The sequence below is a fragment of the Ambystoma mexicanum genome, chromosome 10 (assembly GCF_040938575.1).
Source record: "Ambystoma mexicanum isolate Mex_15411 chromosome 10, UKY_AmexF1_1, whole genome shotgun sequence".
In the NCBI taxonomy this organism is placed as follows: domain Eukaryota; kingdom Metazoa; phylum Chordata; class Amphibia; order Caudata; family Ambystomatidae; genus Ambystoma; species Ambystoma mexicanum.
This window is the reverse complement of record NC_090932.1, coordinates 652870103-652896382: the sequence shown is the minus strand read 5'-3', so window position 1 is coordinate 652896382 and position 26280 is coordinate 652870103. Positions and strand designations below refer to the sequence as shown.

General features: G+C 44.2%; 1 protein-coding gene across 2 annotated transcripts in view; it reads right to left on the bottom strand.

Moving 5' to 3' along the window:
- Positions 1–26280, bottom strand: part of PLOD2 (procollagen-lysine,2-oxoglutarate 5-dioxygenase 2) — a 517076-nt gene that overhangs the window by 335192 nt on the left and 155604 nt on the right. For both annotated transcript variants that reach the window (XM_069618251.1, XM_069618250.1), the window contains exon 2: positions 6399–6490. In XM_069618251.1, the coding sequence (XP_069474352.1) occupies positions 6399–6490 (92 nt within the window). The remainder of the gene's footprint in view (positions 1–6398; positions 6491–26280) is intronic.

Sequence of the window (26280 nt, the reverse complement as noted above, 5' to 3'; positions counted from 1 at the left end):
GTCTTAATGATAGACAACAACAATGAAATGGGAGATGATATCATATGCTTGTAGTCACTATTTGAAAGAGGCACAGAGGTTGATATTATGCATGATGTGCAAAATTTGTGAAGTTTCACAAAATTTATCAGAGAGTCTGGAAATAAATCAGACAGTTAGAACATGGGTGATACCTTTGTGACGATGCATAGGCTTGGTTTGGGGAAATAAATGAAGTGTGGGTGTTTTTAGGTGCTCATAAGTTCATCATAGTTCTTGTCAACAAGCATTCACACTTACCAAGGGAACTTGGCTAGGCAATGGCCACTCAAATGATCTATTCCTGTTGCCCGAGATTCTGATGTATTTTGCCAGCCTGATGTCTGCAGCATCTAGCTTATAACAGTCCTGACAGTGATGGAGAGCTGCAAGGTTCTCATGAGGGCAAGGCCCTGTGCAATTGCAGAGGCCGTCTGAGCTGGCCCATTGGCACTCCAAGTGCTCCCCAGGGTCAAGCTGTCAAAGACTTCATTGCACTTCCCGAAGCGGGAGGCCTGGGGGGGAGGGGTTAATGGGTCCATGCCAAAGGCAACATGGTTGTGGATTCCTGCAAGCAACATGTGGTGCTGCAACCACTCTAGCATCTGATAACGGAGGTCTGAAGTTCTGAACTATACCCCATCTAAGGAGACTTCAGGCGTGCCTACAAAGGCTGGAAGGGCACCTGCCATAATGTCATACACAACGGCTGACTGGAAGCTAAGATGTAGATAGCCACTCAAATGATCAGTGTATGCCAGGCCACACTAGTGTGGCACAGATTAGGTAATATGGTGCTCTGGATATCAAGGTGCTGGTTATGCTCATTATGTAATGTACCCAACATATTAACATGCAGAGCGCTGAGTTGATTGCTTTCCAATGTGTACTTACTTGTTACGGTTGATTCGATAGCTACTGTACAGTCTACTGTCTTATAACAACCAGTCCTCATATGTTACATTTCAGGAAATATGGGTTCACGATGTTAGCTGAACGAATGCAGCCACACTGCACATACTAAAACGATTAGCAGCGAATAAAACAATAACCTCCACATATCCACATCTTGCTTTGATGTTTCTGCTCTATTACAACGCCTGTACAACTTACCTAGAATGCAGAGGGGCCAATAGAAATCACTGTAACAAACAAAGAAGCAGTAGAGTGACTCAGAACCAGGGTCTTACAGGCTAAGCAATAGCGCAGTCTCACAAACAGGCTTCACTCTTCTGCAGAGGGCCCTGAACTTTTCCAGGTGGGCCTCTGCAATGTGGTCACAGTAGGTTGGAGCCCTGTGTGTTTGCTCCTCTTACACCTTCTCTGATGTATCCTGCCCACTTACATCTTCCTCATTCTCCCAGATCTCTTTGAAGAACATACTTTTTCTAAAGGTTCCAGTATGTTGTTATCCCCTACTTTTACAAATGTTATATGCCAGTTTTTTGGTTATGTTTAAATACTTTTTAATCCCAAATTAATTTAGAATTCACTGTTTGAACCCATTTTTTCCAAATGTTTTGTGGTAGAACCCCCCCACACATTACTGTGAGGGGTTAGGGCACATTGCACGGTTTCATATGGGGACACTTTGAAAAATATTTTGAGGGCGACTTTTGGTCCCCACTCCAATCCTGGTTGCTAATGGCAAAAACAGAATTAGAGTGTCTAATTTTCATGAAATATAGTTGCTCAAAGACTATTGAAGTGCATAAGGTGCTTTCTTCAGCTAGTAACATCTGCGATGCACAGTGAATTAAATATGCGACGTGTTAAAATGGATGATGGGGCACTAATGTGGAGTGACTAAGCAGTGACATGTGTCAACAAATTCAGATCCAGTGAAATTTGAATTGCGGCAAATCCTTTCAGATTGTATTTTTACATTGTCTCCCTTCGCAAAGGTTGCCACTTGCTCTCTGACCACAAGGACATTTCCGGTCACCATACACATCTATGTTTCCGCTTGCAATGACTTTGATTGCTCTGCGCCATCTTCCATACCTATTTTTCCAACATTCATGAACTCGAACTATTTTTGACAATACATGCAGAGTTGTCAAGTAATGAGTAAGTCCACGTCACCCCTCAGGTGAAGAAGTTTGAAAGTGGGTGACGGTCATTTGAGAGGAAGGCAGGATTGTAGTGGAAGAGGTCTGCCGTGCACCTTTCACAAGCACTAAAGTCACTGCCCATGCGTATACAAGTCTACAGGTAATTCATTGCACTATACAAAATTCACAATCAAAGACATACATCATGGAAGACAACATTGTGTAAGAGACAAGAGCTACTATTTGATGTTGAAAATACAAAGAGGGTCAATACAAGTAAGGAAATGTACATAGGTTGGCAGCCTAGGTTAAGCCCGCAATCTCACAGCTAAAGGAAATGAAGACTCCTGGTCTCCACAGCTGAGCGTCCACCCGCACTGCCAGTCTCCTTCACCGTCATTCGACCGATGAAGCCAGTGTCAGTAGCTGCCTTTGCCGCATCTTCATGCCCTTCCACTCCTCCTATTGACTCTCACTTTGACTCAGCCCTTGCTAACCTTCACCTCTCCATCTCCACCACCCTTGACATCCTTGCCCCTGCCATAAGGATCCGCATGAAGTCTACCTGCAAGTGCGACAGTTGGTATGATTCAGCCTTGCTGAAACGCAAGTACAAAGGTGCGGAACGGAAGCGGTTGGCTTCTAGCACATCCTTTCACCAACTGGCCTGTTGCCTTCTCCAAAGGCAGTATAGACTCTCTATCCACTCTAAGAAACGGGCCCATACATAAGCCTGCATCTCTGGGGATACAAACAACATGGCTGAACATTTCAAAATCTGTAAGGAACTTGCCAATCCTACTGCAGTCTCCACTTCTTCTCTTCCTTCCCAAGCCCTCTATATTGCTTTGTCCTTCTATTTCACAACCGAAACTCAGAACATCCTGTCCTCTCTCTCCTCTATGACCCTCACTCCTCTGCCTGCACCCAGGCATCCCTTGGCACCCCTCGCTCCTTCCCCCTACTCTCCTCCTTCTCACCCATAGTGCCAGATGAGGTCTCCAAGACAGTTTGCACTATGAAAGTCTCCTCCAAACAGGTGCTTCCCTGCTCCGCTAAAACTATCAAGGACAATATTGGCTCCCTCAGTACCTCCTTGGCTGAGTTCTGTAATCACTCTTTACCACTGGCTCCTTCCCAACACCCCTCAAACACTCCCTTGTGCACCCCCTCTTAAAAAAGCCATCTGCTGACTCTTTCTGCCTGGCTAACTACCACCCTATCTCCACTGCCCCCTTCTTGGGCAAACTCTTGGAGAAGTTGGTCATCTCCCAACTAACCCATGAAACTGAATCTGCTGGCTGCCCCCACGACCACCAGTCTGGCTTCAGAGCAGCCAGAGGCATGGAAACTGCTCTCATGAACCCGTGATGAGATGCTCTCAAACCTCGATTCTAACTCTCCTTCCATTCTCATCCTCCTTGATCTGTCCTTTGCCTTTGATACGGTCAATCATTCCACCCTCACAAATCGGCTCTGTGACACCCTTTGCATAATGGACCGGGTACTGGACTGGTCGGGCTCTCTCCTTTTCGAATGGGTCCGCCCAAGTGCAATTGGGCACTTTTCTCTCCTCTACCTCACTCTCTACTTGCGGCATCCCTCCGGGCACCATTCTCTCGCTGTGGTTTTTCAATATCTACCTTGCCCCTCTTGCCCATCTGATCTCCACCTTCTCTCCTCATTTCCCTTGTAATTCTGACAACAAACAGCTCTCCATTAAGCTCCCCTCCTATTCCTCCTCTCCTTCCTCTCTCATTCCTGACTGTCTGACCTCTATTCAGGCATGGTGTGCTGCTAACGATCTCTGCCTTAATGCGAGTAAGACTAAGATCCTTCTCATTGGGCCCCTTTCTTTACCCTCTTGTGAGGTAAAAAATGTGGGTGTCATCTTCGACTCCTCTCTCTCCTTCTCACCGCATATCGCTGACCATGCCAAGAAGACCCACTTTCAGCTTCACCTTCTCAGAGGCATTCTCCCTTTCCTCACCATCCCCCAGAAACTCAATGTCTCCAGAGCTCTTCTCTCCAGGATGGATTACTGCAACATCCTCTTCCTTAATCTACATCTTTCCTCCGTGCGCCATCTTCAACTTATCCAGAATAGAACGGCAAGACTTATCCATGGCCGTAAGCCCAGGCATAACATCTCTCCGGCCCTAAATCCTCTCCACTGGATCCCAGTGGTTGCAAGGATCAAATTCAAGACCCTCTGCATCACCAATAGGCTTTCTGGGGTCTGGGACCCCTTTACACCCAGATCTCTCTTCCTAAATACCTCCCTGCTAGAGTCCTTTGTTCCACTAGTTCCAACTCTCTTCAGATCAGATGTTTCTCTAGAGAGAGAGTGGGGGGTAGATCTCTTTCTGCGGCAGGAGCCTCCCTCTGGAATGGCTTCCCTGCCCCTCTCCGTCAGGAGCCGGATATCCTTAAATTCTTGTGTCCCTTATTAGCCTTACTGGGGCCAGCCCTCATTCGACCAGTCACCCCCCACACTTCTTTACCAGCACTTGCCCTCGGGCACCATCCCCTTTACCAGCACCTGCCCTCGGGCACCCTTCTCTGACTAGCCTACTGAGTCTGGCATTCCCTGTCCAAGCACTAGTTGACACCTACCCATGCTTCCACCGGCACTTGCCTTAGCACTTTCGCAGCCCCTGGATCCCGCTCTCTCCTTCACTTCTAACTCTCCCCTCCCTTTCCCATCCCTCACCCTGATTGCCCCCTGCACTTTTGTTACTGCACTATCTGAATGTCACAAGGCCTATTAGGACCATTATTGTTCATCTCTCCCCTGTTCCTCCCTCTTTTGTCTTGTGTCGCCTTGCTGTATAGGCGCCTTACAAATGTTCAATAAATAAACTGTCGCACAGCACGAATCTCGGCCATCAAACATGATGCTTTTACGCAACAGACTCATGCAGGTATGCCCCGTACCGTCCCCTGAATGCCGGATGTCATTCACTTTTGTATACCTTTCTACTACGCTTCTGCTGACTGCCAGATTCCTCACCTATACAAACCATTTTCTCCCCCACTGTTTTATCTCCATATTTTCCACCTAGGGCGAACCAGACAGAAAATATTTACGAGTAATTCAATTTGGATGACTTCACCTCTGGATGTCTCTACTCCAGCCCTCCTCTAATACTGAGGTCACATCTGCAGTTACCTTCAGGTACCAGTCAGGTATTCTCTATATACCCCCACCATGAATACTGGTCTTGCACATATTGCCTGTCTCTTCCTGCACCCATGGTCACCATATGACCAGAGTGTCTTGTCCCCCTCTCTTTCTGCACTTCCAGGTCCATACCTACGTGAACCAAGACGAAGCGTGCATTGATTTACAGGGTCGCGTTGCATTTCCCCCACGGGTCACCTGACCAAACTCAAGACGCCCTCATAACCTACGCCCATATTGGCGTCCCTTCTGCCCTACTACGAAACCTCTAGTACTCATCTGCTCCAACTCAAAGCACTACCAGTGGTGAGTGGAGTGTGTATCTGGAACTCTCTAGGATTTGTTTTTTTGTGTATTATATACAACTCCGCCCTCTTTTTTTTAACCACTCCAGCACCTTGCTGCTGTTTTAACACTGCTCTCACATTTATCTACCTCTGTTTTCCAAACACAGAGTTTCCTGACTCTCTTTGGCCCAAGAATAAGGCTTCCATCCAATTCTGCCGAACCGTCAGCAGCACATAGACCCTCAATCCATATGGGCATCATTTGGTGCTGCATTCATAGTCCTAACATCTTCCCTAGACGTAGGTCAGACCATAGCCAGGCATAGGAGGCTCATTATTAACGTCTCCTCGATCTTCATTTTTACCCTGTGTTTTCTGGACCTAATCACATGGGATCTTCTATTCACAAGCAAGTTGACTGTTTAAATGTATAAGTGAATACTTTACACCATATATCATCTGTAAATATGTTACACTGAATTTCCAACACAACTATGCATTTATTTACCACAATGGTTATTATGTACTGTTATGTATACACAAAAACTTAAATACTTTGCAAAAAAGAAAAAGCATCAGCAAAAATTAATAAAAGCTGATACATTCTTACAAGTTTGAGATATGTGTTTGTCAGTAGTTAGCATGTTGTTTTCAACTAAGGCTGCCCCAGTTACATGGGCACCCAAAAGGGTTTAAAAACCAGTTTGCACTTGATGAATCCTGTGCACTCCTTTGATTTATAGAGGGTAGGACAACCCCCTTGTTATAGCTTCTCCCGCCCTCCAGTCCTCCCCGCGCTAGGGCAGCCTCTTTTCGTTTTACTTTATGCAACCATAGCCTTGATGTAATTCTTACCTTTACAGTGTAGTTCAAGTACTTTGCAGACTGCATAAAGCGGAGAAAGCCATCCGTTTCTCTTGTTGCCACAGTTACAATTAAAAGTTTCTCTGAGAAAACATAAGAAACATGTTTCAGATTAGTGAATCAGCTGGAATAGATCCCTAGATACAGCTAACCGTCAATCTAAAAGTCATACCATTAATTTGCTATTTTGGAAGTTCATAAGACCTTATTTAGTTGTATGCAGACAGAGGGGGATTAGTTTATAATTCAGTCAAACGCTGTAGGTTTTGCAGTTAAGGGTGATTTAGCATATCTTTAAGTGGAAAGAAAATCAAAAGCAACGAGTCTACATTAAGAATGGCATTTCTCATTCTCCACTTAATAAACATTACTAGTTGCACATGTCGATGCACAGCATGGACAACAAAACCTGATAAACTTTGCTGGGTGAATTTACTCTCAGGCTAGACATTTTGATGAAAAGTGAAAGGAAGGGTGGGGGTCCTTGGGAAAAGGGAGAGAGTTTGCACATTCCCCAAAAAATCTGCGAAAGTAAAGCTAATTGCAAAGAGACTCCTCTGGTGCGTTATTAGTGAATTGCATATGAAAGATAAAGGCTTTTAGTTTCTTTTATGATTACATTTGAATAGTATCACTGTATCTGACTATAGAAGGACAAAACAATAAAAATAAAAAATACAACAAAACATTTTCAAGATGTACAATTTGGGCATTCATTGCATGTTGACTAACACGTGTGTATCACTGAAAGAAGTAATTCGAGCAAATGTAAAGCACATATAAAAATAAGAAAGTATAGAACGTGAGGGAACCAGTTACTCTAAGAAAATGAAGACTCTCCAGGTTAGAAAGAAAGAGTTTAATTGAAGGTCCACACATGTCTACAAAGGGTTTGAAGGTGGAGCAGAGTGGAGAGAATGATTTTACAGGTAGAAATATTGTAGTAACAGTAAAGAAAGTCAATAAAAACAGAGAAAATAAAATACAGTATTGGGATAAGGATACAGTCATACAATAATGTGAACATAGAACTGTACATTTGTTTATATTGATTGGTTATCGTTGAGAAAATGCACAGCTAAGATTGTTTTTATTGTTGTCTTGTGTTCTAGTGTCGGTAATTGTTACATTTAGAATAGGAATTTCAAGGACGGCCACCAGGGGGCGCATAGATCAGCATGCTCTTTCTGTGAGTTCCGTAACCAGCACCCCGGAAGATGGAATGAGCCCCCGTCTTTTGGAACCCCCCGCTGAACAAATACGGGATCTCGCCGTGTGAACGTCCCCCCCACCCCGAGGAAAAATCCCGACGAAAATCGGCCTTCCACGGCCTCAGAAAATGCAAGAGAAAATTGGGGCCTCCGAGGCAGGTGGAAATCGAAACCAACTGCGTGTGTCTCACCGTTGGAAAGCCCGGAAGGCGTGTGTTCGGCTCCCGGAGTGCAACACCCTCACACGAGGACATGAGATCAGCCGACCCACCCGGTGAGCGCGAATAAGTGCTTCAAGAAGGAGTGAACTGCGGATCGCGAACATACCAATTTGTGACAGAGTGACATTGGGGAAGACCGTTGAGTGGTGCCCTCACAAATCTGCGACTTCCCGAGTGAACCCAACGGCGGAGTTGTCCAGGCCAAAAAAAGGTGCACAAACTCCACCAGAGACGGAATTCATAATCGGAACAGACAGAGGACAGTGCCTACCACCCCTCGGAGCCGACTACCCAGCACGACTCCCTGCCTGCCCACGACACCACCGCATGCCCGCACAAAAACCTACGCCGCCCCATCCGCAAACTATCCGCAACGCAACTCGAGGGAGTAGGCCGTCATCATCCACCTAGATCGAGTGAGGCGTGGATTATTACAGTGCACGCAGCTTCTACCCAGGCCCACCATCGGTGATCTGTATGAGTACTAAGCATAAACTAGCTCACTTTGCCTACATTCCCACCTTGCCTACAACCGCTGGCGCCAAGATGGCGTACTGCGCCACTACAGGAGACGACCTGGCTGCAGCCACGAAAGGAGACATAGCCGCCCTACTGGGGGAGATTAAGAACCTGGGAACAAATATAGGTGGCAAAATAGATAGGATCACTCAACGGCTTGATAGCGTGGAGGACAGACTCGAGGGAGTTGAAAACAATCAGGCCTCCATTGACACGCTGGAAGGGCAACTCGACCAACGAATGACGGAACTGGAACGACATGAATACAAGTTTAAACTTAAGCTTGATGATTTGGAGAATAGAGAAATGAGGAATAATATACACATTTTTGGTATTCCGTAGAGAGAGAGGGGGAAACGGAAGCGGACCTTAAGGAGACACTTCACAACATCATCAAACTTCTGATAACGGATGATGAGGTGGATGAACCGGTAACCAAACAAATTCATAGGGCAGGAGGCCCAGCGAGTGGACTGCGCTCAGTCCTCGCCCGATTTCACCGATTCAGGGACAAAGCAAGAATTCTTGAGAAAGCCAGAAAGAGCGAAAAGATTACGCTATGCGGAGCACAAATCTCCATTTACCAAGATCTCTCCTCCTTGACCCTAGCCCTCAGGAAAATGTGCGGACCTCTAACGAAGATGCTCAAGGAAAAGAACATTTGATATAGATGGGGTTACCCCTTCTCCCTGACGTTCCAATACGAGGGGACCAGATTCAGACTGCGATCGGAGAATGAGATAAAATCGTGCATATCTGACCTCTTAGGGTCACAAGGCGAAGAGGCGCGTCAAGAAGCAACAAATAAGGAAGGAAGAGAATGGTGACTCCAAGGCCCCCGGAGAAAGAGAGTAAAGGGGTCGCGAACATTCAGGAGGGGCAATCTCTCCCCAGAAACAGACAACTGACACCAGATGATACCGGTAAGAACATTCCAATTAAAGTATGTCAATGGTGTGATATGGATGCACAAGCGCACACACATTCCCTGGACTCTAATGAAGATAATTAGGGGGGAACCACCAGGGGGCTCACTCTGGACTACGATGACTTATTCTGGTCAAGGGGCGTGAAGTAACAACCCCCGGAAGTGGTCCGATGTCGACCTGGGACAACCGACTGGGCTCAACCGGACGCCATCAATTAGGAAGGAGGTAGGAGGGGAGAGGGGGAGGGAAAAGTGAAGGAAACAAAGAAGGTCAGAGCAGCAAACATAATGAACCACAACAGCCAAATCAGCGTGCAGCTCGTGAGCATAGCGCTTTGCTGAGTGTATACAAAGAGACAACTCCCAGCAAGAAAGAACTATGGCTACGAACGTTAATATAAGGGAACCGGTCTCCTTAAGAGTTGGAACACTTACTGTTAAAGGGCTCAACTCACCGACGAAATGGTCCCTTGTAGCCAGAGAATTTCATAGAAGCGGACTAGATATTCTTCTACTCCAGGAAACAAAATACACAAAAGGAGATGAACGACGGATTCTTGGGAAACGAGTGGGAACTGAATTTTGGGGCTCGGGCCCACTCAGAAAGGGAGGGGTGGGAATCCTCATTAGAAAAGGCATAGATTTTGTGATGACCAAGGCATGGTCAGACGTTGAAGGACGAGCAATGCTAGTAAATGGGCAACTAGGTAATCTGAACGTCACAATTGCCACCTTGTACGCTCCGAACACAGGCCAGTCTAGATTTCTCTCCAGGACAATCCATAAAATACTACTTGAAGCCACCGGGCACATCATCTTGGGGGGAGATTTTAACCAATGGGCGAACCCGGCCACAGACCGGAATCCTGGGAACCCTACCACGACTCATCAGAATAGACCTGAACCGACTGAGCTAGCTAATATGATGGAACTGTGCAACATGGTAGACACATGGAGAGCTCTTCAACCGGAAGAACAAGGCTACACTTTCTATTCCGCTCCCCATAATACGTACACCCATATAGATTACATGTATCTCTCCAGAGAGCTCTCTGAAGTAACGTCACAGGCAAAGATAACCCCGATTACTTGGACCGACCACGACATGGTCCTCACAGACATCCAGTGGGCCGACCTACCTAAAAATAGTGGGAAATGGCGCTGCAACTAGAGCCTTTGGAGGGATGTCGTTTTCAGAGCTAAAATGGAGACAGAAATCTCAGAATTCTTTAAAACAAACGACAATGGAGAGGTACCCAAACAAACAGTGTGGGAGGCCGGCAAGGCCACCTGGAGAGGGATCTTGATAAGGGAAGGCTCATCAAAGAAGAGAGAACGTAATCTTATTGAACAAAGGCTCCGAACTGAAATCTCCCAATTAGAACGCACACCCAAAATAGGCGAAGAAGTGGATACTCAGAAGATGAACGAAGCCAGAGAGAAAAGAAACGAACTGAAACTATTGGAGCATGAACAGGTTGTGCGTAAACTAAGATTTTTAAAACAAAAATTCTACGAGAAGGGCGATAAGGCCGACGCACTTCTCGCTGCCAGGCTGCGAGAACAAAGAGCGGAGCGAAGAGTATTAGAAATTAAAGGCGATATCTCCCCCACATCACATGCCTGCACCACCATCCCAGAACATTTTGCCGACTTTTATGAAACTTCATATTCTTCTGAGGTAGACCCTGAACGATCACAGACAGAGTCCTATCTGTCCTCAATGGATGTACCCCATATTCCTGACTTAGAGGTCGAATAATTAGAATCCCCTATTACGGAACTAGAGGTCCAAGCCGCCATAAAAAGATTAACATTGGGCAAGTCCCCGGGCGAAGATGGCTACACCGCGGGATTTTAGAAAACTTTCATCACCGCGCTGGCCCCCTTCCTAACACTTCACTTTAATGAAATAATGGAAATAGGGAAACCCCCAGACTCTTTCACCTAGGCATTGATCACTGTTATCCCCAAGGCTGGGAGGGATCCTACGAAATGTTCCTCGTACCGCCCCATCTCTCTACTCAACCTTGACGCAAAGATATACACCAGAATCTTGGTAGAGAGACTCGAAACCCTCATCCCTCAATTTATACACTCCTATCAGGTTGGGTTCATACTGGGCAGACAAGGGGCAGATACAATCCGCAAAAGCTTACACCTGATCCACGCATCCCAGACCATGGAGAATGACCCAGCTCTGCTTTACATCGACGCGGAAAAGGCCTTTGATAGGGTGGAATGGGGGTTCCTTGAGGCAGTACTCCGAAAGGTGGGAATGGGCACTAGATTTAGGAGAGCGATACACGCAGTTTATACAGACCCCAAGGCATCTATATTTGTGAATGGGGAATACTCGCGATGGTTCAACCTCCAGCGTGGGACCCGACAAGGATGCCCCCTTTCAGCGATTCTCTTTGCCCTCTCCTTAGAACCCCTGGCAATCACAATAAGGGCGGACCCTACACTAAAAGGTATTCGACTGGGGACAACATAATACAAAATTGGCCTCTACGCAGATGACATCCTCCTCCACATCACAAACCCCTCCGTCTCCATCCCCGAGCTCTCTGTATGATAGAAGAATATGGTAAACTCTCTGGGTTCAAAATAAATAAAACAAAGTCCACACTTTTTCCCCTCCAAGGCCAAAAAGATGAGAATACCATCAAATTCTCCCAATTCGGTCTCAATATCGAACACTCACAACTTCAATACCTGGGGATACAACTAACGAAGAATCTAAGTGGCCTATTTGAAGCAAACTTCCCTCCCCTATTGAAACAATTTAGGTTAGACTTGACAAGATGGGATAAGCTCACAATATCCTGGCTAGGCCGGCTTAATGCAATTAAGATGATATCCCTGCCCCGGTTCCTATATCCTTTTCAAGCGATACCCATTAGGATTCCCAAAAACTTTTTTACTGAGATCAAAAGGGCCATGCTCCAATTCCTATGGCAAGGGAAAAAAGCCAGAATTTCATATAAGACTCTAACGCTTCCAAAAGATAAAAGGTGGAGTTGGACAATTTTCAAAAATATTACGAGGCTGCTCAATTTAGGGTATTGATTTCAGACCTGCGTAACCAAACAGACAACCAGTGGGTCAATATGGACAACCATTACTTTACACCAGCTACAGTATCTAAATGGTTATGGGCACCTAAAAAAAGAATCTGTAGAAAACTCAAAGACCACCCGATACTAATGACCATCTGGGACACCTGGACACATGGCAAAAACATGCAAAACATTACTACCTGGCCGGCTCCCCTCAGCCACTTATGGTCCCCAGGAATCAACAACCACATCCCAGGAGTCGAAAGGTTCCAATCATGGTATGAGGCTGGATTAGAGAGAGTAGGGCAATTGCAACGGAAAGACTCCTTCATTTCTCTCCCTGAACTAACCGAAGCTCTCGGAATAGGCCCATTATCCACCTTTCAATACTTGCAGATAAAAGGGGTTTTGACAAGAGCCATGTGGAAACCCAAAATACTTAGAGAACTCACCCCTTTTGAGAAAATACTGGACTCAAGAACTGTAATGAAAGGCCTAATCTCTGATATGTACAAAACATTGATAGAAGGGGAGGGGGCGAACACGGACTCATTGAAAAACAGATGGGAGACAGATTTCTCTGAACAGTTCACTCCAGACCTATGGGATACCATATACCAGGCTGTCACACGAATATCCATTTCAAATCAATACAAACTCCATGCAATCAAATTATTACATAGATGGCAATATGATCCAGTCAGATTATCTAAAATGTTTCAGACTACGAGCCCGGATTGCTGGCGTGGATGCGGAAACAGAGCAGACTACTGGCACATGTGGTGGGGATGTCCTAAAATACAAGTGTTCTGGTCGGAGGTCCTGGGCTGGATCAAAGAAGTCGAAGGTATTGACAGAACACCTACACCCTACCTCATATTGTTTGGCCTTGAGAAAGATGAGGATGACTGAGTCAAGATCAAGGATCTAGCACCACAATTGCTATTAGCCGCTAGAGCAACACTAGTAATAAGGTGGAAATCACCCACAACTCCCACGAAAAATAAATGGATCCGTGTTTCCAATAATATATGCATAATGGAACATATAACAGCGTTGTTACATGGAAAACTACCTCAGACTGAAATCTTATGGATGGAATATAAAAGTATATACCTGCCCACCGGCTTATCTCATAACAATGCCCCTACCACGACGATGGAGGTACAAGAATTGACCTAGGCAACATATGAGTTGAACTCTCCAACTGATACTCTCATAACCAATGCAATTTCGGCATTTAACACTGACGCTGCTCGCCACACGATGAACGCTGCTTGACCTGCAATACAGGTTCTGAACAGGGGGCAGGAGGGCGCGAAAGGGGAGGGCGGCAAGTCATGTTTGTGCACGAACCCTATGTATTAAGAAGGTGTTTGCAGGACAGACACTAAATACGCCGAATTTTAAGGGTTCGGTTCTCCATTATGAGATAGTTAATTGTATACTTAAATGTATCTTTTCTTTGCATGACTTGTATCTGTAACAACTAATAAAACCAAATTTACAAAAAAGAATAGGAATTTCAGATGGACCCACAAGAAGACAGTATCCAAGTGTTCGATAATGTTGTTGTTAAGGAGGGTGCATGACGTATGATACGTGGGTCCTCCTTACTGTAAGAAGGCAGTCTGCATAAAGGTACATTATATTTACTTGTTTTCATTTTTTGTTATTGAATTTTAGTATTGAAACATTGTTTAATTAGAAGAAGTGTTTTTGTATTTACAATAATGATCATACTTTTGAAGGGTCACTACACGCCAATATTGTGGACAAGGCCAGGCCCGGTAAAATCAATACGATAGTGATGGACACAGTATAAATATTAAATAACATAACTGTGACAAATCAACTTCCGAGGCACCAATGGTCCAGGGGTAAATATTGGTTTCTAATCCATCAATCAGCCCCACACCTCTAGTACACCAGAACGGATCTGAAAAGATTGGAATAACAAGCACATTATAAACCTCCTTGTCCTATTTTGGTAATGTGGATGGAACAGCAGGCTTATCTCCGAAAGGTCATGGATTGTTGGATAGTTGCAACACAGCAAAATAAAATTATTACCCAATGATAAAAGGGACTGTTCAGTCAAGGTTTTATGAAAAATATCTACTTTATTTATAATGAACGGATGGAACGGATGGATGAAGTAGATGGAATGGATGGGAAGGATGGAGCGTGTGGGTGGAACGAATGAAGTGGAGGGTGCAGATAGAGCGGATGGTACGGATAGAGTGGGTGTTACGGATAGAGTCGGTCTTACAGATAGAGTGGATGTTACGGATAGAGTGGATGGTACGGATAGAGTGGACGGAACGCATAAAGTGGATGGAACAGACGAAGAGAATGGAACAGACGAAGAGAATGGAACGGACGCTGAGAATGGAACAGACGATGAGAATGGAACAGACGATGAGGATGGAAGTGATGAAATGGACGAAAGTGATGAAATGGACGAAAGTGATGAAATGGACGAAAGCGATGGAGTGGACGAAAGTGATGGAGTGGATGGAAGTGACAAAGTGGATGGATGTGACTATGTGGAGGGAAGTGATGAAGTGGAGGGAAGTGATGAAGTGGATGGAAGGGATGAAATGGATGGAATGGATGGATAGATACATGGATAAAGTTGGACAGAAGGATCGATAGAGTGGATAGTTGGATGGATGGAATGATTGGATGGAGTGGAAGGAGCAGATCGAATGGGCAGAGTGGACAGAATGGATAAAGTAGATGGAACGGATGATATGGATGGAACGGATGAAATGGATGGAACGGATGAAGCGGATGGAACGGACGAAGTGGATGGAACAGACGAAGTGGATGGAATGGACAAAGTGGATGGCACGGAAGAAGTGGATGGCACGGACGAAGTGGAGGGAACGGACGAAATGGATGGAACGGACGGAAAATGATGATAGAGTGGACGGAAGTGGATTGAACGGATGACGCAGTACATATAGTAGATGGAACGGATGAAGTGGATGGAACGGTTGAAGTGGATGGAACGGATGAAGTGGCAGGAATGGATGAAATGGATAAACCACCATATTTCAAAAAAGATAGCAGGTGCTCCTCTCCAGAAAGAACATGGCATGATAACCTTTTCTGAGATGAGAGTTTGCAGCACACGCTTTTTGCTCAGGATAAACAACCATATCACACTACTATGCTTACTCTCTCCTATACACCATCGTTCAACTAGAACACAGCTATGCTATGACACATTCGGCCTAGCTGTTCTCATACTAACATGACCCCACGAACACCTCATCCTAATAAAATACAGCTAGCTGAGCACATTCCGGCTAGCTTTAGGCGTCTCCTCAGGCCTAAGGCAGCCAGAACTCAGTCTGAGTGTCCACCCTCCAGACTGGGAGGGAACTTGGAAACACTGGCGTTATTTGTGGAATGGCTGAACAATGTAGATGTGGATATTCATTTCACCTTTGAGTATTCTACCTCCAGAATTGCTTTTCTGGATTTATCTATCTTTTCTGAAGAAGGTTGCCTTCACACTGAACTACACAGAAAAGCAACTGAAAGAAATACCACTCTTAAATATGAAAGCCAACATCCGGCCAGCCTCCGACGCAATTTACCATATGGCATGTTTCTTATAAAGCAGTCTAGAAAAAGAGCCCGCTTTACAAATAGAGAGGCTTTATTGCTACCCAAACCCCAGATAGAGAAAAAGGAAGAAATAGTTTGTGTGTCAACTTTTTGTTGGGAATTATACTAAAAAATTGGCGCATTCTTAATGCATCAGGAACCACCTTGCCCAAAACTCTTTTTGCATTTAAAAAGAGGAAGAATTTGAAACAAAAAATTACTCGTGCCTGTAGAAGTTATTCCAAACCTCCCACTGTACGTGACATCAATCAGAACCCTGTTACTGGGCATTACCCCTGCACTACCTGTGTGGCCTGTACATTTTCTAAAAAAACGACCTCTTTCTTCATGTAAAATAAAAACTGGGACTTTCGTACCTTTACAACCTGTAAGAGCAAAAATGTCATTTACGCAATTCTGTGCCCTTATCAGAAAATGTACATTGGTAAAACCACAAACGAAGTCTGTCTTCGTATCAATGAGCATCGCTCAAAGATAAAACCCGTAACTTAAATGCCCCCATGGTGATCCATTATGTAGAGATGGGGCATAAGGTGGAACAAATGGAATGGTTCTGTGTAGAAAAGGTTTTTGGTCAGAATCAAACACAACTTCTAAAAAACTTAGCTTATAAGGAAGAATTATGGATCTTTAACTTAAAGACACTGACACAGGGGCTGAACATTCTGGAGCCTTGGCACTCAGGTACATAAACGTTCTCAATTGTTTAACCCTTGAACGTACCCTTGGACATACCATCTATTCATATGTTGCACATATATTGTATATCCATATGATGCATATATGAACCGCGTTATATCTTTTGCTAACAGGCACACTTCTGGTTGGGACACACTGAACATTGTCTTTACCTAAAAGACCCTGATACAGGGTTTGAATAGTTTGGAGCCTTGGTCTCTAGGTATACATATATTTACACTTGGAAAACCCCTTATAGACCATTGAGATGTACCATCTATTCACATATTGCACATATGTTTTATTATGAATTCATATGATGCTGATATGAATTAGCCCACATCATTTGCCAATAAGTAATTATCTTTAGCCAGGTCGCACTGCACATTCCGAATTTTTGGAGGTGATTGCTTGATAAGTGTGGTTACCATGGCAGCACGTTTCATTTATGCTTTGCAGGCGTCATCCGTGAGGACACGTGGGCTTGCAGCGCGAGCGTGTGAGTGGGTTGATTGTGGTGTGTGCGCGCACCAATGGTCTTGTGGTGTGGATACGCTGTGGCGGCCCACCGAGCAAGTTCGAGTGTTGTGCTTGGCAAACTCTGCTACCATGGCATCACGTCTCGTTTACGTTTTGCAGGCGCATTCCATGAGGACGCATCAGCTCACGATGCAAGCGCGGTCATGTGATTGGGTTGTACGTGTTATTTGTGCGCACCAGCTCTCATGGTGTGTGGATGCGTTGTAACGGTCCCCCGAGGAAGTCCGAGTGCTACGTTCTACCTGCGGACCTTTTGCAATCCTTTCCGTGGTAGTTAGCACCAGGTAAGCAGCCTTACATAACGCCTTTTTGAGCTAAGGCTTTTTATGGCATGTCGCGGCACCAATATGTAGACATGAGTCTTGGTGCTCATACATTTAATTTTAGATAATAATATCAGGTCCTTGTGGAACCTTACCAATATTTGGGGGAATTGTCTGTTTTAGTATTGAGATGGCCACTTGGTCTACAATAATCAACAATAGCGCCTTGACTGTTTATCGCGGTAATCAATAATAGAGGGTTTCTCTGATTTCATACAATAGAGCAAGATCCATGTGACACGCCGTATACATAACGGACACTGCCCTTTTTTTGACTTGGTCGGTCCCCCTTTCTTGCCTCCTAGACGCGTTAAATTCGGGTTCCATCCTCCCTGAATTACGGGCACTTCTAAAGACATCTCCAGAGGTGTGCGACCATCTTCACCTGCACCTCCCCATTACCCGGACCGCTTGGGTAAGATAAATCTGGCCCCTTACTTCACACTTTTGCATCTCCTTTTTCTAATTTCTGATGAAGTGGTCTTACCTGTGAGCATGCTTTGGCCCCTTGGGACTAGGTTCCTGACACTGTGGTAATCCTTTATAGATTGGAGCCCCAAGTCCAGTCTTCTGTCACGCAGGAACTCCATTCTGGTTGTTGCCAATTTGCATGGCGGTGCCTCCAGTTCTACATACAAGAAACAACGGATTGACTCCTGTTCGTGCTAAGGTTTGTCTGAAGTTTTCTAGAACCTTCTTAATATTTCAACTGAGGCCCCTACCCCATATATGCCTACTGCCCTATCTCCCTTCACACCTGGTTAACTTGGGAGCCATGATCCACCCCCACTTTGCTTAGGGACACCAACTCTTTAAGGTAGCACTCCCTGTATGACGCCCAGGGTCTACCCCAGATATATATATTTGGGGCATGAGCAGGACATTGGTAGATGATTATATTCTATTGATTTTGAGTATTGTTAAGTCATGTATTCACACTCCTCTTCCTTCTTTTTCTTTTTTAATTGTTCCTAAGTTACCCACTTTATTCACATAGGGAACTTAAGGTTTTATGCTTTTTTTTCTTCTTTAGAAAACTATTTGTAATCTCCTGATGAAGACGTAACACAAATCATGTTAATATGTCGAAACCAGTAGAGAAACCTGGGTTAAGGCCGGTTGTGAAGATCTTTTTGACCTATCCCAATTGTTGACCACCTACAAAACCTATTGTGGTTATGCACTTTGCTTTGTACAAAATACTTTTTGTATAACAATTGAATTACTGATGAATTGATATATATTTACTATAGGTTTTTATCTTGTACCTATTGATGTTTGGTATGAGTGGATTGATGTATGTTGTATGGATGTGGGTGAATGCTTGAATGATTTAATAGTATGATTTTTATGGAACTAATGTGATTTTAAATTTTGTCGTGCTATGTTAATTAATTGCCTGAGTACAGATTAAAATTGTGATTGAACTCACACAGTAATAAATGTATCAGGTATAATAAAACCCTTGATACTGCATTTCCAAATTGTTTCCTCTGGATTTTTTTTTCAGATGAACACCTTCCAGACTGAACACATCCAACTGATTTCCTCAGCACCACGCCTACCGCTATGAAGCAACAACCACACCAGCTGCACACATATCCGGTGCGACCACGAACCATACCACTTTCTCTCTCTTTACTGACTTGAACTACGGTTCCCAAGGGCGTTCAACCTACCAGCGCTTTGAGGTCATACCAATAATACATAAGGCGCTATATAAATGCCAAGTAACATAACATAACATATCACAACAGCCATTACGAGCAACACTACGAAATACAACCCACCATTTCAAGGAATGCAGAGGACAGACAATTTCAAAGAAGGAAAAGGGATGCACTATGCATAACGACAGGAGGGTAGTCAGTATGGTTAATAACCACAACTTATAAATTGCTTGGCTTCAGCACAAAGGGAGAAAAACCTTGCTCTTCAATTAACCTCCCATTGCCCCTTCCTCCCTATTAGTGCATTATGACTGTCTCTCTGTAACTAGCGCCTAGATGCCCATGGGCTTTGCGCGCTGCTATAAATGCACAAATAAATAAATAAAAAAGAAAAAATGGGTCTTAATATATCTCTATGGGGCTTCTGAGAAAGACCAGGAGGACACAACCACAATGTACCTTGTGTCGTAGGTGTTCTTGATGCTCGGCAGGGTTAAGTCTGTGAGGGTGCTTTGCAGGCTTCTGTGACAGAATTCAAGATGGGAGTCAGCTGTAGGTATCAGGCATCAAGACGGTTCATCGAGCAAAGCTGGACGAAGGGCTGCAGGGTGGCCTACACAGCGGCTCAGGGTCAGGAATTGTTGCCTCAGTACTGGTCAGTGGTTCTGAAGCACTGGGGGAGACATCACAAATGTCTCTAAGTGACTACGGCTTTGCAGCATTGCAGTAAGTTGAAGTTCGAGGAACTCAGCAGGCTAGAAAATGTCCTTTAAGGTGGACGTTGGTAGAACTTCACCCAGCTTCTTCAAAGGGCTTGTGTCATCCTTTAAGGCGGATGGCCCAATGCTGAGGAGTGTGTTCCAGGCAGCAGCCTTGTCCTTTGTTGTAGGTTCAGAGACCCTCTGGCATTCCTACCTAAGAGGTTTGCTGAAGAGCATAGCAGGGCACATTGTGTGCTGGCTGGGTACCGGTTCTGGAGGGGCCGGAGAGTCCTCTGAGGTCTTCATCTCCCTCTGTTCCCTGTGAGATGTTTAGAGGAGGGATCTTGCTTCTGTCTTTGGAGGTCCTAGCCTTCCTTCACTAGAGGAAGATGTAAGGCAGACTGTACCTTCAACCAGGGTCCAATGATGAGTTATTCTTGCTACTCCTTGCAAAGTCTTCAGATGATCTGCCAAAAGAGGGGCTCAGCACTGTTTTAAAGCTAAGGGGGCCACAGGTACTGTTGTGGGCTAAGCCTACGTTAATGAACCAATCCTGGGGTCCCTACCAACAATCTCCTGTATGCGTGAGGTCATAACCAGAGTTTTTTGCAACAGGAAAGGTAAAGGGGTGAAATCGTGTGATACTAAGTCCCACCCATCTTCCTGTCTATTGTTGATCAAAGAGTTGCTCTGGTTAATGGATCTCTCTGTGGTTCCTAATTAAAGCGGTAGGTCTCCATTGAAGCTGCAGCGAGACCTGACTATCTGGCTCCTGAAAACCACATTCTCGTAACTTATGAATGGGTCCCCCTACTGGGGTAGCCTACTGTAAACATGCAGTCCCAAACATGACAGCTCACTGTCAATGATACTGAGGGTGGGAGCTGGCTTCAGGTTGACACAGTTACATATGAAAGATTATTGGGGTTTCTTGCCTCTTTTGCTAACCTCTGCAGCAGGGCCCCATGTGGGCATGTTTGAAGTACACACTATTGGTATGTTAATCACTGCCACCCGCTGCAGGGCCAAAGAGAAGAGCAGGGCAGATCCATTGAGCCTTTGTTAGTTAATCAGGCTGGTCATAGCAGGTAGAATATTGGTGCCCCCCCTTTCTGGAGATGACTGGTGTAATCCTGGCTGTCATATCCAAACTAAATATGACAGGGGGGACTGTGCCTGTAGGCTCTGTCCTCCAAGAGTACATAGGTCTATGCATTTGTCATAGTGTGCAAATAGGGAAATGTGTATGGATTGGCCTCACACATTTTCCTGAGGTTGGTCTACCATCATTTAATTTAATTAAACAATTCAAAAAAGCCCAGGTGAGCGCACACTCACCGTGCAGATGGTCAAATTCTTCCCAGTAACATAATATCTGTATTATACACTATTTTTTACATTCTTGTATTAGTGTTAAATGACAGTTCGATTTGACCTGATCATAAAGAACATTTACATCCCAGTTAATGAGCATAAGATCAGAAACAAGTTCCCATCTATTGCAAACAAAAGGAAGGGACAAACCTAGTCCACGGAACCTTGAACTACCCATATTTTCCAGTGATTTTGATACGCTAGGATGGATTAGCTAAGAATGATTTCGAATGCGTTTGCGCATGGAGCTTGAAAAGGTGCATACGTTTGTTAGACTGCATGGAAAATTGATTCTGATTTAATGTACAAGAAAGATATTGTCCCTTGCTGTTAGTCTCTGCAGAGGAGGGTCACAATTGGATGTTAATGTTGTCTCTGTGCCCCTTGCAAAGCAGACAGTGCCCTTGTGGCATTAGCATGTTGAGATGTGCACTACATCAGTGGTTTCATCAGTATGAGCCCTTTATTTCTCTTTGCCCTGAAGATCAACCTTAGAGAGCAGTGCTCTCTTCAAAAACGCCTATACAAAACACGCCTTTATTTCGAGGTAGGGCTAATTTAATTGTCTAGTCTGTGATTACACGAAATTAAAAAAAATGTAAAACAAAATAAAGAAAATAGATCAATTGACTTTTACAAGGAAACATATCAGGTGGCATAGTGAAATAATCATTACCGTCTTCTTTCTGAAAATACATACGGCAAAGATAGTAAGTGTTTCAAAAAAGAAATTAGTTTGATTTCACTGGTTTCAATGGGCCTCATTACGACCCTGGCGGTAAGGGGTTAACGCCAGCGTTAGCTGCGCCGACCCCTTACCGCCAACTACGAGGTCCCTTAGCGCCATGGCGCTTTTAACACCTGCTTTTAGCAGGTGTTAAAATCCATGGCGCTAAGGGACCATGGAGTTAATTACGCCACCGTAATTTACGGTGGCGTAATTAACGCCTTCCCCACTCCCATTATGCCCTATGGGGCAAAAATGGGAATGGGGAAGGGTAAATGGGGATTGGGGACTTACCGCCCCGCCGACCTCGGAATGGGGCGGTAAGTCCGCCAACCACCATGGCGTAAACGTAGTTTACGCCATGGTGGTAAAGTCACGGCCCAGGCGGTAACTTACCGCCTGGGTCGTAATGAGGCCCAATGTCATGTTGAAAATATAATCAATTTCAAGTTAAGAATGATTTGTAAACACAAAATAAATATGTGCAGTTTACACAGGTTCTGGCTTTTCTATGATGACACAGTGTCATTGTGAAAAGTCATTCCCAAATGTAAATATTTTTTTTAATCCGACTAACAAAAGCATGAAGAAGATATGAATGTTATAAATATAACAATTTTCCTGGGTCCAATGCCTGCACAATAAAGTGTCTCTGTTCTACAAGTAGGTAAGTGCTAAAAGTGAACGTTAACATGAGCTATGACATTCATTCAGACAAGAACAGGATGGATCCGGCACTGTTAGAACATTCCCGATGCATGATGAGGAGGATGGAAAAGGGGCAGGGGCATTGTCATCAGCAGAGAAAGGATACCCGTTTGGTCTATGTCTATTAGATCATCTCATTTTGCACTCAATGGGATCCTCATTTTTCCTCTGTTATGTTTGTCTGTGATATACTTTAGATTAGGCCAAATACTGAACTGTTGGAAATGTCTAATAGCATTTCACCTCTATGGAAGATAGTAGGGACCAGACTTTAGTAGCTAATGGTGTGACACTAACAGAAGGCTGAAGATGGACTTCGGGCCACTAGTGATGTATAGAGCCATGTAAGGAATTCTTAGCAACCCCAGGAATTGTAGTATGCCAGTAAAAAGTGTGCTAAATCTTATTTTTATTGTTATCTTCAGTGGAAAAGGAGAGCAAGAAAATACACAACAATACACTGTACAGTAATTTTCACAAGAAGAAAAGGAATAAGAAATCAATATCATATTAGGGATATTAATATGATATAGAATACCTCTAAGAGATAGCTTTTCTAGGTTCCTTCACATGTCTACATTTCTATTTTTAAATTATAGTATATTCCACCAAATTGAATATAATTTCAAATGCTCTTTCTATGCAAGGTCCTATATACAAAATAAAAATTCCTAATGAGTTTGTGACACCATTGATCGAATATAACGGGTTAGCACAAAGTAGATAGAAATAAAAGTAAACACATATATATTACTGTTTCCAAATCCTGCCGAAATAAAAAAAAACACAGGAGTATTTAATAGTAATGCTTCTTTTATTTAGTAAAGACGTATGCAGTGGGAATATTTGAACTTTCCAGACCACCCATATATGTTTCTGAATACAATTGTGTACTTGAGGATATTATTTTTCAAAAGTTGTGGTATTTCACATTTCTGCTGAAGTTCCTGAAATGATATGAAAGACCCCTTAAGAAATAGACCACCAACAGTTTTTCAGCCTTGTGACACTGAATCTGCTAAGGTCTCAGAAATGCTTGGATTATGCCATAGTGGCCCATATGTACTGATGTGATGGAGGTTAGAGGCTTCAGTTATTTCATACAAATAATGTATGATGGTGGTAAGTGTCTTTAGTTTGAATGTCTTAAACAAATTGGGAGTTTAAAATTGAAATATATTTCTCAGTTGCTAGGGTCAAAGAGGGAGACACTTCATCTCATTGAGGTCCAAAAGGAACATCACAGATCTGGCAATTGAAGACCCTGCACCCCCATTTCTATGAGTGTTTCATAACAACCTGGCTGCTATTCTTGCAATAACTCTAACTATATAAATGATGAGATAGACTTCTATATCACTGCAAAATATGTTTTTATATATGCCACAACTTCTCTTTTTTTTATTAGATAATGAGGTAATACAATCACCTTGATTGTATCAATTATTCGTCTGATTATTGTGTCAGGTGTTGCCGTTTATGTAACCTTTTAATAGTCTTAATGTGCAATTATGGTTAATTAATTATCCTCATTTTTTAAGAGCTATAAAATGGGACATCATTTCTACAACCATCTCTGCTTTGCACTGACCTCTTAAATCTCCGTGCATTAGGTTGAGAAGATTTACTGACAGAAGGGTCAACCTTTTGTTATCACTAAATGTCCCCCTCCTGCTCAGATTCAAACCCTGGGATGGTGGCAGAGCATGTTTCTCATAGTCTTTACATATTGAATGGTCAAGATGGATGGTGGAGAGTTTCCCACATTACAGGTTCGCTCTGCCTTTCAGAACTTCTCTGTTTGTTGCACTATTCATGAAAAAGATCTTCCCAAAGTAATGAATGTATCCTCAATTATACAAACAGAACCAATCCAAATGGCTACAAAGTTCTCAATGTAAGTCAAAATATCTCTGGATGTGTGAAACATAGAACAGTGCTTTGAGAATCGTAATAATTAAAGGGCTTGTTTTTTTCGTTGTGGGGGATAGCAATTAAATGTTCAATATACCCTTTCAGAAATAGGTCTCCCACTTAAACCTCTCTCTATTAAAAATACATACGAGGTCATGTAACTAAAAATGTTAATTGCATACAGGGAACCACCAATGTTAGCCCTTATGTGCTGTGTGGTCCCCTGCATGCAATTTAAATGTTCATGACGTGGAGGAGTAAAGAAAAGAGTACAAGTAAGGCAAACTTACCTTTCCTCTTCTATTTATCTTTCCGTCTTGTGAATAAGTAAAACATGCCTAAAAATTACTCTTTGGGGGCAAGGTTTTCTCATGTATTCCTATGGAATCCACCTTGTTTTGAACATGTGCAAAACCAAGGCTGATCCAATTTGTTTTTTACGCCTGAATGAAAATCTCAAGCAGGTGTAAAACAGCTCAGACAAGACCGAGGCGGTGAGCAGGCAGAGAACTTACCTCTGCTCTGTGCACCTCCACCACCTTGTGTCAGCATGAACATGGGGCTGAGCAGGAAATAGAGGTGTAAATGCATTACGCCCCCTATTTACGTCTCCATTAACAGCTCCGCCCCATATAAAAATGAAGCCCTTAGTCTTCAAATAGTAGTTCCTACTTGGTGTGATGCTCAGCCTAACAGTTTAATTGATTTTTCTATTTAATTAAATGCATTAATCTGTCCTCTTGTCACTCTATACAGAATATTCTATAACATGACAAGCAACGCTTCTCATATCTACAGCTTTTTGACATTATTGCACAATATTTGATCTCCTTTACGTTAGTGTACGACTCTTACAACAAAGTATTGAAATATCATTAAAGGCTCATATTGTATTCACTAAAAGGGTCAGAGCCAGTCGCTGAGGGAGTCGCAGTCCTTGCAGTTAACCCTTTCTCCTGGTCCTGATTCAACCTGCAGTCTCTCTACTGTCTCCACTGAAAAGGGAGGCCCTACATAAAGCGCTTCCTTCCGCGGAGCGGCCGCGGAGCCAGTCGCGGAGGGAGTCGCAGTCTTTGCAGTCAACCCTTTCTCCTGGTCCTGATTCAACCTGCAGTCTCTCTACTGTCTCCACTGAAAAGGGAGGCCCTACATAAAGCCCTTCCTGCCGCGGAGCGGCCGCGGAGCCAGTCGCTGAGGGAGTCGCAGTCCTTGCAGTCAACCCTTTCTCCTGGTCCTGATTCAACCTGCAGTCTCTCTACTGTCTCCACTGAAAAGGGAGGCCCTACATAAAGCCCTTCCTGCCACGGAGCGGCCGCGGAACCAGTCGCTGAGGGAGTCGCAGTCCTTGCAGTCCCTGCAAGTCCCAGCGAGCAGCGAAGGGAAGGGAGGGAGGATGGAAGCTTCCCCATTGATGAACCTGATGAACCTCTGGTCGGTGGAGGGGGAAGGGGCAAAAAGACTTCTAAGAAGCTCAAAACCCAGTAACATTTCGAAAATGCCGCCCAAACCCCCACCACACCTGCCAAGGACCCACTCACCCCTTTCCTTATCCGGACCGCCCGAGCAGCGGGCGGCAAACCCCTCGGATCCGAGTCCAATTTCGGATCAGGGACAAGAACCGGGGTTTGTCTCATCTCTCCCAGAGTCGCCTCCAA